The following is a 19585-nucleotide window of genomic DNA, read 5'->3' as shown; positions in this document are numbered from 1 at the left end:
TTTAATAAATGGTGCTGGGACCACTGGATAGACATTTGGAAAAGATTAAATTACACCCATGCCTTCCATCAAATAAGAATAAATTCCAAGTGGATCTAATGTAGAAAAAAATCATATAAGTACTAGAAAAACACAAAGATGAATTCCTCTATAACTAGGTGTAGGGAAAGGCTTTCTAATAATGCCTCCAAATCCACAAGCAATAAAATAAAAGATTGATAAAATTTAAGTACATTTAACATTTTTATTTGCATATCAAAAACATCATAAACAAAGTCAGAAGATAACTGACAAACTGGGAGAAAATATTTGCAACATATACCACAGACAAAGGTCTACTATCCATGATATATAAAATTCTCTTAAAAACTGATTAAATATCTAGTGGGAAAAATACATGAACACACAATTCACAGAAATGATACAAAAATGGCCCCAAATATATGAAAAAAATGTCCAAACAGTTTTAATAAGAGAAGTACAAATAACATTAAGATACTATTCCTCATATACCACACTGGAAAAATTTTTAAATATGAGGACACATTCAGCTGGTGAGGCTGGGAAGACAGAATATTTTTAACACTTCTCAGGTGATTCTAATGTGCAACCAAGATTGCAAATCATTGATTTAAGGCAACAGAAACTTCATACAAAAGAAAACTGCTTTTTTTCCTAAAATTGAAAACCCTTCTTCACCATCAAAATTTCAAAATTCCTTAGCCAACATGGTGATTAAATTATTATTATTATGAAAAGGGTCAGCATATTTGCTACATACCACTGCAGTTTCTTTACCTCCTCCAGGGAGGAAGGGCAGGGGGTCCTGGCAGAACAGCAGCACTGTTCTGGAGGAGACAAAAGGAAAAGAATGAAAATGCAAGGTCAAGAACAAGGCAAGGGAGAAGCTCAGATCCTTCAAGTATTACGGTTCTCACACTGATGGCATTTTAAAGAACTTAAGTCTAAAACAGATGATAAAATAAATTGGATTCCATTATACTGAAATTATATATAAATAGTAAGTGCTTAAAATATTTATTGAATGAACAATATGGGGTTGTATGCAGTATCAATTGCTCTTCAGCAACTCCTAAGAGAAATTCCGAAGTAAATATATCCCAGCAGCAATCGATCAAGCACTCCAAATACAACTCTCTATCTCAATAGGGTTGTTTTATTCTGATTTCCAAAACAGTATACTGACACTTTACTGAGAAAGCAGGAAAAAGCACCTTTTAGAGCTTCCTAACAACTGCCCAACAACAAAAGACTCAAAACAGAAAGTTGTAACATATATAAATTTATTCATTATATTTTTGATTTGAAAAAGATTACATCAAAGTCATGTGAAAATGAACACAGCCATAAATATAGAGACAACTTACCCATTGGTCGAATCTTTACTGTTTGGAAAGCAACCATCACAGTACATATGTTCATTGTCTTATTCAATTTTATGGTGAATGTACAATTCACTGTGCTGTAAAGAGAAATATATATAACCAGAGCGTTACTCAACTGGAAACCTACCTACATATTTGTAGCTGTTTTTTCAAACAGTGGGGAAGGGGGACATTGACACTGTTAACTTGCAATGTCACCCCAATAAGCTTGTAAACACCAACCTACCATGGGTGGAACTTTACCCCAAAGATTTCCTATGACAAAGCATTTAGAGAGGTTTACATTCACAGAGACTGCAAACCAGAGACCCTCTGACCATACACAGCTGCTGATTCGTTTTGCCCACCTGCATAATGAACATGCGGGGGTGGAAACCTGGTTACAAAGACAAGTATCCTGACACCTAGAGTCTGAGCGGTGGCTGCTTGCCTGGTATCCGGAGGCCGATGGGTTTTCAACATAAGAGCCCTTTGACATCCCAGCCTAGACAAATATCAAGGTCTCTTAAATCCAAAACCACTCTGGCAGTTCCATTTAGAGCATCAGATAACTAGGAATTTAAGACATTCTGTTTCTTTTTTCACTTTTGTCTTGGTTTCAGCTCAGTTCAGTCACTCAGTCGTGTCCAACTCTTTGCGACCCCATGAACTGCAGCACGCCAAACAAAATATTAATGTTGCAAATAATGAGAAGTGAAATAACTAAATACATATGGTGGGTAGGGATCCAATCTACAGCTTCATGGGAAACTTTGTCATTATTTGTACCAGTAAATCATTAGATGAGCAGAAATTGTTATTTTCTGAATGGAATGCTCAAGATTCAGGTGGTCAGACTACTGACCTAAAAGCTGTTCTTGTTGGCTTATGCAGCTAGGACAGTCAGTGAACATCATTTCAAATGATAATCTGTGCAACCTCATATAGCTGTCAAGCAATCTGTGATTCAACCTTGCATGCACTTTTCTTATTCTTTCTGATATTTTCCTTCCTCCTCTCTCCTTTCCCCAAGCTCCATAATTTTTTCAAAATTGAAATGAGTGTCTCTTTTTTTAAATATATATTTTTATTTATTTATGTGGCTGTGCTGAGTCTTAGTTGTGGCATTCAGAATCTTCGATTTTTGTTGTGTCACATGGGATCTTTACAGGCAGCATGCAAACTCTTACCTGTGGCACATGGGATCTATTAGTCTCTGACTAATTAGATTCCCAAGGATCTAATAGTTCCCTGACCAGGGATTGCACCCAGGCCCCCTGCATTGGGGGCCCATAGTCTTAGCTACTGGACCACCAGGGAAGCCCCTCACCAAGCTCCATATTATGTTCCTTCTTCTCTGTGTGGCCTTCACCCTGACTAGACCACTGGGAGCCATTTGTTGGTCCTATTGGTGGCCTGTGGGGCTAAGGGCGGTGATGAGCCTCAGCTTCAAAGAACCAGAGGTAAATGGTTCAACACCTCCCACACCCCTCTGAGCTTCATAAAGAAATGAGAAGATGGATGTGACTGTGATATGTGTTTGGAAGAATAAAAAATTATATATCCAAACTATCACTAATGTGTATTTATTCTAGAGGAATACCTTTGAATTTGTACCCTAAGACTCCTCATACTTTATTTCTCATGAGTAGAGAAATAATGATCTTTAATAAAAAAAAGGTATGAAAAATGACTGACCTTTGGGACTCTGCTGTAGCACACTCTATAAAATAAGTCTGAAACAAAAGAAAAAATGTATTAATGTTAGTTTGACAATTGAAAATATCAGGCAAGATGACCCAGGATTTATCACAGCATCACAGAATCTTAGAATCACAACACCACCTAGGAATGATCTAATTCTCATTCCTACCAGATTAATGACATATGATCAAAGCTATTCAGGCTCTACTTGGATACCTCTAGTGTCAGGAAACTCTACCACACAAGGTAGCACATTCTCCTGAAGCCCTGGTTTTAAGAAACCTGGTTTTACTTAAAGGAAAATCTATCCCCGTGTAACATCCATCCATTGAGCCTAGTTTTGATTCTTGGAGCAACGGAACTTGCCCATTCATTCTTTTACACAGCAGATTTGGGGATAATTTGAATACCTATCTCCTCAGGAATATAGAACTCCATGCTCTCCCCCAAATAATAACAGTAATTATAAACAAGTACAGGATGTACTATGATTACCTCACTTAAGGTTTGAAGAGTTTTGTTGAGTTCTGATCGTCTGTTAATAAAATGAGAAATTGACATGAAGGAGATCATTGATGATGTTAAGTTCAAAACAAGTTAGAATTTTAGCAATTACATGAAGCATATGGTATTTATTGCTTGCAGTGTTCACTTTGAAGAAACAGTGGGTACAGTAAGACATTCCTATGTGGGAAAATTAATTAATATGACAAGGGAAACAAACCAGATAGATGCTATATCGGTTCCAGCCAATGACAAGATATAAATTATGGTTAAACAATCTCATTACTTATAAGGCTATTGCAACCCCCAGGCAGCTGCCTCTGGCAAAGGGCCAGAGGAAGTGCTGGCCCAAGGCAAAACTTCTGAGACTGGCTAGTCACTCACCCTGGGGGCCCTCTGTCTCTGATTTTTCCTCCTTCTCTCCAACTGACACCCTCTTCTACCCTCCAGCACTCTCCAGCCATGGTCCCCACACTCCACAGCCTCAGACCACCCTGCCACTTTATTTTTTACCCCATAAATGTCCCAAGTTGCTGGCCTTTAGAGAGGTAGATCTGAGACTTGTTCTCCTCATGTGGCTACGTTGGGAAAAAGCCCTCTCTTTGCTGCAAGTCTTGGCTTCTCAGTTTTTTAGCTTGTTGCACACTGGGCAAAACAAATTTGGTTTAGTGAAGATCTTACATAATTCAGTAGCATCAAAGAGAACATCCTCATGGGGATATTAGTTGATGACAGGTTACTATGGTTAGTTTGCGAAGAACTCAAGGACCAATTCTTCATACCTCTGGGTCTGTCTCTATCCTATTCTTGGTTTCCAAAAGTAAAGATAGCTCAGGAAGTATCTTTCCAGAGTTGATGTCTTAGGTTTTACATCAAATTGCAAGATTACTCACTTCAATTCCCTTAGAGACAGGATTCCAGTTAACGTGCCATTAGCCATAACTTGATTCTGTTAGAAGCACAACATCATTAAGAATATAACAATCACTGTTTTGTTTCATAACACTTTCTAACAAGAAGTTGTTCTTTAGTTTTGTTGGGCACCTAAAGACCTACACCCCAAAGACTGCGACTCCTAACTACATGGAATATTGTCTAGCAAAAGAGTGAATACATATTGGCTGAGTCAGTCTTTGTTTTTATGTTTTCTTTAAAAAATATTCTGAATCAGCAAGTCTGACATGATAATTTCTATCTTTTGTTATTTCAAGAATTCCCCCAAAAGAACACTATTAAAGTTCTCTGTGTAAATGTAAAAAGGGACACTTGGTAGCAACCATCACTGCATTTCTAGTACCTAGCTCACTGCCTGGCACATAGTAGGTGCTCAGGAAATATTCACGGAATTAACAAACCACATTTGGCTGGGATCTTCTGAACCAATCTGGGCTTCTGAACCAGGTGGTTCAGATGGTAATGAATCTTCCTGCAATGTAGGAGACACAGGTTCGATCCCTGGGTGGGGAAGATCTCTTGGAGAGGAAATGGCAATCCACTCCAGTATTCTTGCCTGGGAAGGTCCATGGACAGAGGATCCTGGGGGGCTACCCTCCATGGGGTCCCACAGAGTGAGACAGGACTGAGTGACTAATACTTTCACTTTTCACTTTCCGAACCAATCTAGGTTATGGGAAGGCTGATATTACTTGTCTGAGTCCCAGATGGGAGTGAACAGGATCAGATTGAGACTATTTTTAGATTCAACGTATTTCCTATTGCTAGGAGTTTCTAATATAATTTAAAGTTCTGACTGGCAATAGAACTACATCATATAAACACTCATATTCAGCAGCAAGCCCAGTGAAAACTAAAACATAATTTTTAACAAAACTCCATGATTATTACGAAATCAAGCCCTCTTGACAAAGCTAGTGTTTCAACAACACATACTTTATTTAAATTTGGCCATAAAAGTAAATATGCAAAATATCAGAAATAATTTGAACCTTAAATCTTTGAATATCTGAGAATTCACTTTTTAAATTGCAATTAAAAAATCTTTAAAACCTACCTGGGTAATATTGCTTTCTTCATCATATTGAAACATGATCTCACCTCTAAAAAAGGCTAAAAATAAAATTTCAAAAAGAAATCTGAGACTTGCATCCTTAGAGTTTGAGGATTAATATGACACAGAAAAAGATCATCATATTACTTTATAACAAAGTCTTTGTTATTCACATTTACTCTCTTTTCTGTCAAAAAGTTATTCAATGATTATCAATCAGTACAATTTTCAGAAAATATCAACTCTACATTTTATGTGGCAATGCAGAAAAAGAAAAAGCTTATCTATTTGTCAAGAAATTTTATCCCTACCTGTTTCTCATCAAGACTGTTTTCTGTCAAGATGTTAACTAGGGGAACTGTGGCTCAAACACTAAAAATATTTTTAAGCTGTTATAGTTGCAGTTATAGGAGATAGGGAAGGGAGAGAAAAAGTATTTCTCAGCAGTTAAGCTACCTTATGGAAGTCTATTTATTCCTTGCCATTTGCAGTTTTTGTTGTTGTTGTTTTAAAATGCAGTTACCAAATGCACTATCTTTCCTAGGAACACAGTTGAGATTTTGCTTTGAAACCTGAATAGAATGCAGAGCAAATCCTTTCTTCAGTTGAACAACTTGTGACTTTCATCCCAGAAACGCCAGAAAACTCTGTTCTGGAAACACCTGCTTTGAGAAATACTGAACTCAATTTCAGAACTCAAAGCATTTCCTGCAGGGTATACTCAGAGGGGCTTTGGCTCCATGTGGAAACTAATAAAACAGAGACTCCTTAACAGAAGTACACTGTGCACTTCATAATCTACAGAGACAAAAAACTGGCCTCCTGAGCAGAAAGGCAAGGATATCATATAAACTACAGCAGGGCTCAACCAACTTTTCTGTAAGAGATCAGAAAATAAATATTTGAAGTTTCTGTGGGTTATATGTTCTCTGCTGAAACTTTACAACTTTGTGGTTATAGTGTAAGAGCAGCCATAGTCAGTATATAAATGAATGGCATGGCTGTATTCCAATGAAACTTTATTTACAAAAACATGTGACAGGCTATTATTTGAACTATGTGCAGCAGTTTGCCAACTCCTGAGCCAGAGGGTGGAAGACCTCCCAATCTCATCTTTCATTGCACTCCAAAATATAACTGATTCCCATAGCCAAGGACTCAGCAGTCCACTTCCACTTAAAATGGCTGACAATGCCATTAGACCAGCGAACATGATTTACCTTTTCCAGCCACCTTTCTACTGAGAATCCCAAACTCTGCATATTGATACTGAAATTTAAATTAATATACTACATAATTATTAAAATCAAAGATAATCAGTTGCTGTTGTTTAGTTGCTCAGTCATGTCTGAATTTTGCGACCCCCATGGACTAGCACACCAGACTCCTCTGTCCACGGGATTTCCCAGGCAAGAATATTGGAACAAGTTGCCATTTCCTTCTTCAGGGGATCTTTCTGACCCAGGGATCGAACTCACATCTCCTGCATTGGCAGGCTGATTCTTCACCACTGAGCCACCAGGGAAGCCCAAAGAGAATTTATAAATGCATAGAACTGCTTGTCCATTTTTGCTAAAATCTTAGCTTTTAAAAACTTATTTAGCAACTCTATGTGTGCTGACACACAATTTTTCTCCCTTGCCTCTCCATTCTCCAAGTTCATCCTTCAGTCTTATTCAGCACATGTTCAGTTTCATGAATGTGCTGGGTGTACAATGACAGCAGAACAGCCAGGAAGCCACTACCTTTTGACCTTCAGCCTGACTCTACCTGGTCAGATCCCAGTTTTCTTACCAGCCTCCATTTCCCTTAATAAATCCAGATTGGAATCTGTAAGAAGTGAAGGTTTCTGGCAGGATATTGTGGAATTTCTGGTGCCAAAAGAGTTGCTCCCCTGAAAAGGTTGTTTTCACCAGACACTAAAACAAATGGTCAATTCAGTAGCTTAACTGGGGAAAACATTACTCCAACTAGCTTCCCGGCATCTGTTATTCAAGATGACCAGAGCTTTTTTTTTTTTTACTAAATGTTCAACTTTGAAACAGTTATCAAACATCATGTAGACATAACATTAAGCTAGACATTAGTCACCAGTCCAAAACATAAATGAAGCATGAAAATAATGAAATTATGGAGTATCCAGTGAAGAGAGGGGTACGAGGGGAGGGAGGTGAGAAGAAGCAGAGAAGAGAGTTACACAATATATGAAAGTGAAATGTATCCAACACTTTTTTTTTCTTTAATCAAAGTCAGCTAATATTTTCCTGCTATATTCAACCTGGAGAATACTACTAGCAGAAAGCTCATGTAAGTAAACCTTACATTCACACAAATATAAAGTGTTTGTGGAACATTCTTTCAATGGAAAGTTTGCTTGTTTTCTCAACCATCCAACCTTAACTTATGTTACCTGAAATTGTTTCCTATGTTTTCCTATAATTATTGGCTTTTTTATATCATTGGAGCCACACTAAAACTTTTAACATTATAAAATACTCTGTTACCTTCCTCTTCACTCTTCCCATGATCCAGTTCTGACCTGTCACACCATGTTTTTCTGTTTTTCACATCTGCTTTCATTGATTTTAATAAGGAAGGGAGGCCATAGAGCCAAACCAATGTGAGAAAAGTGGTTGCTTCACTCCTTCTGGCCCATGGCAGAAGGGAAAATATTCCCATTTCAAAAATAGCATGTTCTCAAGAGGTTTCCATTTTAATTTTTAAAAACAGTGCACAGTCTTAGTTAGTGATGGCAAAATACACTATGGGCACTCCTGGAATTAGCATCCCATTAAACTAGATGTACGTGAGATTTTCAACATTCTAGTAGAGCAGTTTATTTTTAGCAAAAGATAACATCCTGTTTCTAAGTTATAATACTGAAGGTCCTATGGAAAAGCTTAAGGATTTTATATATAAGAAATGGCTTTTAATAATTAAGTCCATTATTAATTATGTTCATGAGTCAACTCTAAGGATATTAGCTATGGTGAAAAATATTTGCTGCAGAGTTTCATTAAAGGAGTTAATCCATTATCTCACTTTCAATCATATCTAAAATTTGCTTTGGTTTTCATTTGAGACTCTGGGTAGCCAGGTGTGATGAAAAGAGATAAATCAGAGGGTCCCACATCATATACTTAACAGCAGGAAAACAAACCGTTTCTCTGTGGAGCTTATTTATTTGGTCATGTGTAGTGTACACAAGAACTAACCTGAGTCATTGCAAATAGATGACAAATTGCAGATATTTCTCTGGGGTTTGATACCTGCAAAGAAAACACAACCCAGCAGGTTAAACATGTTAATACCTGCAATTAAATACAACATTAAGAGAATTCACAAATTCAGGCATTGAACATGTACCCAAAATACTATATGTTGGATATAATTGGCTATGATTAATTCCACAAAGACTAAAGGAATGAGTTTTCATTTCTTAGTAGTTAAGCTATGGAAGTGGACTCACACCATTCTTTAGTGTGTCAGTATCTGATCCCCTACTCCTCCCGAAAATTTCTTTGTCCCATTCCCAATTAATCCTGCCCAATTATTAACCATTCCCAATTATTTTTTCCCCAATAAAGAAGGAATAGCATGAATACAACTGAGTATAGAGACTTTAAATGAAACAGCCCTTCCTTACTCATAGATTCTCTTTCCTTTCCTGAGAGTCCATGAACACTCTAATGCTGGTCTTAGCTCCTTATGTAAACATATGTATGAAATAACATCAATGTGTTTCACATGGGCAAAACCTGTAAAAGTCAAAAAATATTGGCTGAACATCTCCCACCTTCTATAGGCTTTGGGAGGTTCCAGATACAGACCCTGCCCTCAAGGAGCATACAATCTAGTGAGGGATACTGGCCAGTAAATAACAAGTAATAAGTTCAGCTGCTCAGTCTGTCTGACTCTTTGCAACCCCAATGGACTGCAGCACACCAGGCTTCCCTGTCCATCACCAACTCTTGGAGCTTGCTCAAACTCAAGTCCATCAAGCCGGTGATGCCATCCAACCATCTCATCCTCTGTTGTCCCCTTCTCCTCCCACCTTCAATCTTTCCCAGCAGCAGGGTCTTTTCCAATGAGTCAGTTCTTCGTATCAGGGGGCCAAAGTAACGGAGTTTCAGTTTCAACATCAGTCTTTCCAATGAATATTCAGGACTGATTTCCTTTAGGACGGACTGGTTTGATCTTGCAGTCCAAGGGACACTCAAATCTTCGCCAACACCACAGTTCAAAAATATCAATTATTTGGAGCTCAGCTTTCATTATACTCCAATTCTCACATCCATGCATGACTTCTGGAAAAACCACAGCTTTGACTAGATGGACCTTTGTCAGCTAAGTAATGTCTTTACTTTTTAAGTTGCTGTCTAGGTTGGTCATAGCTTTTCTTCCAATGAGCAAGTGTCTTTTATTTTATTTATTTATTTATTTTTTTAATTTTAAAATCTTTAATTCTTACATGTGTTCCCAAACATGAACCCCCTCCCACCTCCCTCCCCATAACATCTCTGTGGGTCATCCCCATGCACTAGCCCCAAGCATGCTGTATCCTGCGTCAGACATAGACTGGCGATTCAATTCTTACATGATAGTATACATGATAGAATGCCATTCTCCCAAATCATCCCACCCTCTCCCTCTCCCTCTGAGTCCAAAAGTCCGTTATACACAGCTGTGTCTTTTTTCCTGTCTTGCATACAGGGTCGTCATTGCCATCTTTCTAAATTCCATATATATGTGTTAGTATACTGTATTGGTGTTTTTCTTTCTGGCTTACTTCACTCTGTATAATCGGCTCCAGTTTCATCCATCTCATCAGAACTGATTCAAATGAATTCTTTTTAACGGCTGAGTAATACTCCATTGTGTATATGTACCACTGCTTTCTTATCCATTCATCTGCTGATGGACATCTAGGTTGTTTCCATGTCCTGGCTATTATAAACAGTGCTGCGATGAACATTGGGGTACATGTGTCTCTTTCAATTCTGGTTTCCTTGGTGTGTATGCCCAGCAGTGGGATTGCTGGGTCATAAGGGAGTTCTATTTGCAATTTTTTAAGGAATCTCCACACTGTTCTCCATAGTGGCTGTACTAGTTTGCATTCCCACCAACAGTGTAGGAGGGTTCCCTTTTCTCCACACCCTCTCCAGCATTTATTGCTTGCAGATTTTTGGATCGCAGCCATTCTGACTGGTGTGAAGTGGTACCTCATTGTGGTTTTGATTTGCATTTCTCTGATAATGAGTGACGTTGAGCATCTTTTCATGTGTTTGTTAGCCATCCGTAGGTCTTCTTTGGAGAAATGTCTATTTAGTTCTTTGGCCCATTTTTTGATTGGGTCGTTTATTTTTCTGGAATTGAGCTGCATAAGTTGCTTGTATATTTTTGAGATTAGCTGTCAGTTGCTTCATGGCTGCAGTCACCATCTACAGTGATTTTGGAGCCCAAGAAAATGAAGTCTGCCACTGTTTCCACTGTTTCTCCATCTATTTGCCATGAAGTGATGGGACCGGATGCCATGATCTTCGTTTTCTGAATGTTGAGTTTTAAGCCAGCTTTTTCACTCTCCTCTTTCTCTTTCATTAAGAGGCTCTTTAGTTCTTCACTTCATAAGGGTGGTGTCATCTGCGTATCTGAGGTTATTGATATTTCTCCTAGCAATCTTGATTCCAGCTTGTGCTTCATCCAGCACGGCATTTCACATGATGTTATAAAAAGTTACAGTGAAGGCAAAATGGAGTGATGGACAGTACAACAGATGACATAGGCATACAAAGGAGGTAGAGATGAGTGGGAGGAGAAATAAGCCATGTTAGAACAAAAAACTTCACAAATATTAACCTAAGAAATACCTTCTCCTTTGGTGAAAGGAGAGGTACATGTTTTCTTTGATTTGATAAGAGCTCAAAATTTACTCCACTGAGAATCTTTTCTTCATTAATTTCACCCTTTTGGCGAAGAGTTGACTCATTGGAAAAGACTCTGATGCTGGGAGGGACTGGGGGCAGGAGGAGAAGGGGACGACCGAGGATGAGATGGCTGGATGGCATCACAGACTCAATGGACGTGAGTCTGAGTGAACTCTGGGAGATGGTGATGGACAGGGAGGCCTGGGTGCTGCGATTCATGGGGTCACAAAGAGTCGGACATGACTGAGTGACTGAACTGACTTTGGCGAATTATCAAAAATCTATAACAAAAGTGAGGGACAAATGTTGATTGTGTATTAGCAGACTGCTGAGGGGAAAAGGTTGTCATATTAAGAAATATTCTGCTGTCCTTGTTAGGTCTGGTTTGGTCAGAATTATGTATGCAATTTCTGGTTGCTATTTTATTTCTACTGCACTTTATGAGTGCTTAATTCTTTCCCAAGAGAACTAGTTTGGATATAAACTAAAATTATAATTTGAGTTAGTTCGTGTGATGTGGTTCCTGCCAGAATGATTTAGTTGACATTTGGTGTGTAGGCATCATGTTTCAGCTAAGGGTTTTGATTCTGTGAGCAAACAATTTAGATGGTGAAAGGTACCTGACATGTAGATTTCTATACTGGTCCAGCAATGTTATCCACACCAAAATAGAAAGATTTCATTTAAAATTTACTTACTTATAGATATAACTCATTGAAAACATATACTATGCAAATACTACAGAATATACAGATGGTGGGTTGTAATGGTTTATATGTTCTTTACAACCATTGGTCTATTGCTCACTAAGCTTTTCATTCTATCATCTCTCCTGTTTCTCTGAATTTTTAGTAGTACCTTCATTTCCAGTGATATATGTCTTCTGCTATTCATTCATACTGAGAATTTTCTTTCCAATTGCTAGGGCTGTTATCCATAACTTCCCCCAAGGATATGGCCACAGGTCAGCATTTAAATCATGAGTGAGAAAACTTTCGCTGTAATGGGTTAAATAGTAAATATTTGGGGCTTTGTGTGTCTAAAATATTTTTTGTCTCTGTTGCAGCGACTTCACTATTCATTGTGGCAGGAAAGTAGCCACAGACAATGTATATAAACAAATGTGAATGGTGGTGTTCCAATAAAACTTTATTTACAAACATACATGGTGGGTCATATTTGGCCCACAGGCCATAGTTTCCAAAACCTGCTTTGAATCAATTGGAAGCCTTTGTTAAGCAAATCATGAATCCTTAATCTTATAATAGATACTTAAAAGTACATCTCTTTTTGGATTTAAATAATTTTTGAGGTTCACTCCTCTAAGAATCTTTCCTTCATAAACTACATACCACTGATAATCATTAGCAGCAGTCCTTCTATCTCCCATGCCTCTTAACTATGTCAGAAACACTTGTGTAATCATTGCCTTTATTCGCTCATATGTTCATATAGTTATCTGTTTGTTTCTCTTGTCTCTCCCCATAGACTAGGAGATTCTTGAGAGTGGGAATTGTGTCTAATTATTATTATATAATAATAATTATTATTCCCTGGTGGCTCAGACAGTAAAGAATCCTCCTGCAATGCGGGAGACCTGGGTTTGATCCCCTGGAGGAGGGCATGGCAACCCACTCCAGTATTCTTGCCTGGAGAATTCCACGGACAGAGGAGACTGGCAGGCTACAGTCTATGGGGTCGCAAAGAGTTGGACACAACTGAGCAGCTAAGTACAGCACACAACACAGTACATTATTATATAACCCCAAACACTTAGTACAATTTAAGGTACCCAGTGCATAAACATCTATTCATTATGAACAGATTTCATTTTTAAAAGACAGGGAAAAGGTAAAAGAAAATATAAACACCCACCACTATTTGTTTAACTTTAGGTATAAAAAAAGAAAGTCTAGATATTGATAATAAGTCATACCTGATGCATTGAAGGTTTTTACTATAGTGATTTTAGTTTTTTCTGCAAAGAAACAATTTAAACATTAGAGAAGAATTGTTACTTATTTTTTTAAAAACAATTTGCCATGAGTATCATTTCAGTGAACTGCTAAGAAAATCATACTGTTGACACCTTCAAGACACTATTGGTCATCTCAGCAGCAGGATGAATGAGCTTTACGTACTCAGATCATTGGCAGAGGGTGGGTCTGGATTTGGACTGCTGTTTCCCCAGTTGGATCACATCTGTTACACACCCCACTGCTTGCATAATCCTACCACAGTTTCTATGTGCTGCTGCTAGACAAATTAATGTGGACATACACGTCAGATATGCAGAATTAAGTCATTATAAGGATCTTCATTCAGGTGATAGGTTGTAAAGAGAGGACAATTCAGAATGAACATTAATGTAAACACTAAATACAAGATCGAAAATATTGCTATGATACTCTAATGTCATGAAATATCCTGCTATTTTCTTAAGAAATTAATATAATAATAATGTAATATTACTGACATAAAATTATCCTCAGAGAGGTAGAGAATATCCAACTACAGTCATACAATAAGCTCATAGCAGAACCAGGAGAGAACTGTTCAAAGTCTTGATTCATAGGCAAATATTAACATACTCTGAGGAACCAAACCTTAGAAATACCTTCCCAACACACTCTGGGGACAGAGCCATGGCTTGGTTTCCAGTGAAGAGAGAATCAGGCTCATAAATGCTTACTGTAAGGATGATGTAAGAGACTGTGTTCAGGGCACAGATTTGCTAAGAAGGTCTGTCTCCTAGGGTTAGTGGCAAGTTCTGAAGAAAACATCAAGGTCAGATCTTAGAGGAGCACTTAATGATGATGGTATTCTGAGTTTCAGAAACCTCATTTCTATATGTTATTGATGAGTTTCTGTTTCAGTATGTGAAAGAGCCATGGGCAATGATTGGTGGTAATCATAAAGACTGACAGCATTTTGCATTAAGAATCATTTAAACATATTGCTTGTTCCAATACATTCTTTTCCAGAGTAAATAAAACACAACTGTGAAATGAACTCCTGGTTCTAGTGAAAAAAGAAAGTGCTTTTAGGGAAGAAAGTTCTTCAGCCTCACAAATAAAAAATGCAAAATGGAACCTATGGAATTGAGAGGAAGATATAATAATATGACATAGTCTCAGCTCTGGGCAAAAGTACAGTTACACAGACATTCTCATCCATTGCTGGCAGGAATGTTGTTGGGTACAACTTTTCTAGAAGGTAATTCCGTAGTAGGTGTGAAGGGCCTTAAAATATTCATAATGCTGACCTAAATAAGTCCAATCCTTGAAGCGCATTCTACAGAAATTAGGGAGGAATGCAAAGATATTGGCACAAGGATGTTCACTGCAACAATTTCTATTTGAAAATCAAAAACAAATTTAATGTTCACATATGGTACAAGATGGAATACTATCAACTCACTAATAGTTACGGATGCTGAACAGGGGCTCTGACAATCTAGAAGGGTGAGAGGGAGAGGGAGATGGGAGGGAGGTTCAGGAGGGAGGGGACATGGGTGTACCTATGGCTGATGCGTCCTGATGTTTGACAGAAAACCACAAAATTCTGTAAAGCATTTATCCTTCAATTAAAAAAATAAATGAAGTGGCAAAAATAAATAAATAAAATCAACTGAAGCAAAAAAGTAGTAATGGATGCTGGAAAATAGTTATAGCTTAGTATGAAGTCAAAAGGGCAAGACATAAAAATTTATGTAAACTATGACAATTTTGTTATACACTTATACATACTATATATGTATATGATAGTGAATGGAAACATACCAGATTATTATCAGTAATAGTCTTAGGAAAGTAATATTAAAAATGATTATAATTTTCCTCTTTGCATTTTCTATATTCCTCATTTTTATGAGTTAAGATGAATTACTACTATAATCAGAAAAATAATAAATGTTATTTTAAATGGAATGCTATTGCTGTAAGAGTTTGGAAGCTCAGAAGTGTGGTGACACCAGAACTATATAGTTCGGGGTCAAAGTAAAATGAGTAATAAGTCAACAGTTGGAGTCATAGGAAATGGGCAAGGAGATAACTTTTACTAACCCAGAGGAACACAGTGAGAAACTCAAGAAGCCACAGAATACAAGTTATTATATTCAGAAATAACTTGACATTACCTGTTTTGTTCAAAGTAGATAACACGCTTGAAGTAGCATCTGAAAAAAAGTAATAAAAAATTAGCACAATTTACTGGCATGATTAACAAATACATGCATCTTCATAGGTTCCTTAAACATTTCACTTTCCTTCAAATCCTGGAGAAGTTAAGAGAGTTTTGCAAAAGCCAATTGGCACTAGCAAATGTATTTGCTGCCCACCCCCTTACCATACTATCACTCCCCAACTCCCACAGACAATGCCTGAGAAGCATTCATTTAAAAATGTGTTTCCTGAACACGTTATGTGCCTAAAACACAGCAACACTCCTATAATTATTAGATTTAAATAAACTCATTCATGTTGCTTAATATTTTGTCCCCTTTTTTCTCTATCATAATGAAAGTCCCTAAGGAATACAGTTAGTATCCCTTCTACAGTTAGTACTAACTTTAATACATAGCCTTGGAGATGCTTAATGCATTTGTACCTAATGGTATACTCTTATAAAGCAATCTTTAAGGAATTCTAATTTAAGTTCGAGATCTTGAACATGGTATTCAACCAACTTTTAAGGTAATCTCATTTTCATCTTGTTTTACTTAAAATCTACCCTATTGGTATTTCTTTAAATGAAAATCCTTCTAGAATTTATTATTCTGGATGAAACTTTAAGGGGGAAAAAAAGGTATGTATTATATTATCACACTTTTAAAAAAACCCACACAAATGGGATCTAAAAACTACTGCCAAAGTGATTTTGAAGATGTTCTTTCACTGTAAAAAAGTAATTGCACATAAAAATGATAATGTCTGGCCCTTTCCACTGGACCAAATGTGAATTTAAGAGTTTTGATCAGCATGCATTGCATCTCTAATTGGTTAGCTCCTTAACCACCAACCACATGGTGAGATTTCATCTTAACTAAGAGATTGTGAAAAGTGTTGGGTTTTGACTGCACTAAGATGGAAACTGTCTACCCACAGTGGAAGGGAACAAAGTGTGCCGCCTTGCCCACCTCCCTCGAAAACAGCCCAATTCTTTGCTCTTTTCCTGAAGCCAGAGTGTTGGTGGGTTTTTTTTTTTTTTTTTTTGTATTTGATACTACTTAAAAATTGATAAAAATCATCTGTAAAAGGCTGTCTTTGAACACTCTGTGCCTCCAAATCCAGGCTGAATCATATTAAAGTCACTGGATGTGTTTTTCCCATTTAAACAATCTGTCCTGTACAGTGTGTTGGCATGGTTCCGGAAAGTAAGGAAGGCTCTCAAAATATGATCAATAGTTCTTTCCTTTCAGAGAATAGTTGGAGTGGCAGACACTGTTCTCCCTCCACGATAAACCAGAAAGTCTAGGTTGCTCTCCAGGGTTGAGGGTCTGGGGGATTTTTTTGTGTTAGTGTTTGTTATTTGAATAAGGAAAGTTTCAACATCATTCATTACACATTCATCCATTATATTAAGGGTTCAATTTTTACTTGCTTTAGAAAACTTCTTACCATTTAGGCTTGTAGTTTCAACCTCTTTTATCCCAAAGAAAAAAGACAAGAAAAAGGTATAATTAAATCAAAACTTAACAAGTTGGGGTAAATCTAGGTTAAATTTTTTCAAAATCTTGCCTGGAGTACCATTGGAGTAGGAGACAAAATCAACGAGCGATGATTCAGCTGCAGGAGAAAAAAATTCCAATCAATACACTGAAACAAATTTATTTACTGAATTTTAAGGAGTTAGAACTTTTGAGATATAATCATGAAAAGTTGACAACATGCTATCAGACCAATATCTAGTTAAATCTGTAAGTCCCATAATCACTCAGTGAGTATACATTTTATCAGAAAATCACAAAGAAAGGACCTAGGAGATGAAATAAATATAACTGTTTCATTTCACAGCCAACATGAGACTCATGACTGCAAAGCCTGCTGTGACCTATAGAATATTATGGAAATAAGTTTAGGGACCACAACAAAGTATTTTCAAATTTTTTCAGTCAGACGGTTCTAGACATGCTATAGTTTAATAATTTGACACATAGGTTCTACTCTCTTTATAATCACACCTGGTAACTCTACTCACAGTGAATTTAGGATTTTAAAAAACAACACTGCTATCACTCAATACTGTACTACCTAACACAATTTCCTGGTAAGTTATTTTAAAATATGGCTGCTATTAAGGCAATCAATCAGGTTGCAAATTTCCTGTGGAATAACTTCACTTACACTAAGAGGCCAGTCTATTGCACACGCTTTGCATGTTTAAATATTAAAAAGATCCAACAGTTTGACCTCTCCATATACACAAGACAAATAAACAGTTTACAACTAAAACAAGCTTTGCAGTAGGGAGCCTGATATTCAGCTGGTAAGGACAACATCTGGGTGTGTCGAGGCACTTGGCTGGCCTGTCTGTTTTAGACCATTCATGCGTTGGCTGAAACACACACACCCTGTCTGTCCTACATTACTGCTTCCAAATTTTGTCATTTACTACATTTTTTTAAGTTCTTTCATTTATTTATTTAACTACATTTTTAAAACTTACCAAGTATATTTCTTGAGAAGCAAGGTAGTTCTTGAGCAATAACATTCAAAGTGTGAATAGAGAATCCTTTATTTTGGGGGCAGAACAATATAATTTGGCCAAAGCTGGTTTTTAATGAATGACTATTCATTTTTCTGAATGGTGACACCACCCAAAGAGGCCTGCAGGCACAGCTGCAGAGGCCTGGATGTGTGCTGGCTCTCCCCCTTGGGCCCCAAGATTGTGCCTAGCATCTATGTTTCCAAACTCCGACCTCATTCCACGCAAACAGGGCTTTGCAAAGATATCATTATGATTAAGTCTAAGAAGACTAAAACATCATAAGAAAAATACAGTGGTTCATTTTATCCTAGAAGTGTAACAACGAAGGAGCAAACTAGCTTAGTAAAATGGGCTTGGGCTTTGGAGATTTGCCGTCCTGGGTCTGAATCTTTGCCTGATGACTTAATAACTTAATAATAACAATCATTATTACTTGCTGAGGGTTTACTCTGTGCCGGGCACATGTGTTATTTCATTTCATTTCCACAACTTCCCTATGAAGTAAGTACTGTTATTCTCCCCAATTTATAGATGAAGAAACTGAGGCACAGTAAGGTGAAGGAACTTGTCCAAAGTCACACAGCTAGCAATGGAGATGGGAGGGTAGTGGCCAAATTCAAACCCAAGTAGTGTGGCTCCAGAGAATGAGCAAGTTTCATCCTGTCTGACCATCAGTCTCCTCATCTAGAACATGAATATAATGATCCCTATACTGTAAGACTGGAAGCAGAATCAGATGTTGGAAGACTCCTAGGCATGTAGTATGTGCATGAGCAGTAACAGTAATTACTAATTTTATTTTATTTTTTTTACTAATTTTATTTAAGTGAATGAATTAATAACAGTAGAAACTCATTTTCATGCACTTTGGCCACCTCATGCGAAGAGTTGACTCATTGGAAAAGACTCTGATGCTGGGAGGGACTGGGGGCAGGAGGAGAAGGGGACAACAGAGGATGAGATGGCTGGATGGCATCACTGACTCGATGGACGTGAGTCTGAGTGAACTCTGGGAGTTGGTGATGGACAGGGAGGCCTGGGGTGCTGCGATTCATGGGGTCACAAAGAGTCAGACACGACTGAGCAACTGAACTGAACTGAATTGAACTGAAGGACAGAATATGAGTTGACTCACTCCTTGAACAACAAAAAAAAGATTGTTTTTAACAAAAGATTGTTACATATACATTACAGAAAGAGAGAAATACAGGAGTCAGAGAAGCTACCTGCTGCCTCTTGAGGCAAAAGGCTGTGTGAAATTAAATAAGTTACTCAACTGTTACAGGCATCACTGTGTCATTAACTAAGGGATGGCGGGACCACATTATCCCTGAGGTCCCATTACAGCCAGC

General features: G+C 37.6%; 1 protein-coding gene across 1 annotated transcript in view; it reads right to left on the bottom strand.

Annotated features, from left to right (window-relative positions):
- The window catches only part of ADGRG2 (adhesion G protein-coupled receptor G2), a 69542-nt gene that overhangs the window by 24487 nt on the left and 25470 nt on the right, over positions 1 to 19585 (bottom strand). Inside the window, exons 3-13 of the mRNA XM_052663902.1 lie at positions 17273 to 17311; positions 17144 to 17167; positions 15664 to 15702; positions 13462 to 13503; positions 8817 to 8870; positions 5605 to 5660; positions 4487 to 4542; positions 3585 to 3624; positions 3084 to 3121; positions 1389 to 1483; positions 782 to 848 (exon numbers count right to left, since the gene is read on the bottom strand). Of these exons, the coding sequence (XP_052519862.1) occupies positions 782 to 848; positions 1389 to 1483; positions 3084 to 3121; positions 3585 to 3624; positions 4487 to 4542; positions 5605 to 5660; positions 8817 to 8870; positions 13462 to 13503; positions 15664 to 15702; positions 17144 to 17167; positions 17273 to 17311 (550 nt within the window). The remainder of the gene's footprint in view (positions 1 to 781; positions 849 to 1388; positions 1484 to 3083; positions 3122 to 3584; positions 3625 to 4486; positions 4543 to 5604; positions 5661 to 8816; positions 8871 to 13461; positions 13504 to 15663; positions 15703 to 17143; positions 17168 to 17272; positions 17312 to 19585) is intronic.

Source organism: Budorcas taxicolor, chromosome X (genome assembly GCF_023091745.1).
Source record: "Budorcas taxicolor isolate Tak-1 chromosome X, Takin1.1, whole genome shotgun sequence".
Classification (NCBI taxonomy): domain Eukaryota; kingdom Metazoa; phylum Chordata; class Mammalia; order Artiodactyla; family Bovidae; genus Budorcas; species Budorcas taxicolor.
Note: the sequence above shows the minus strand (reverse complement) of the source record. Positions and strands in the feature narration are given on the sequence as shown.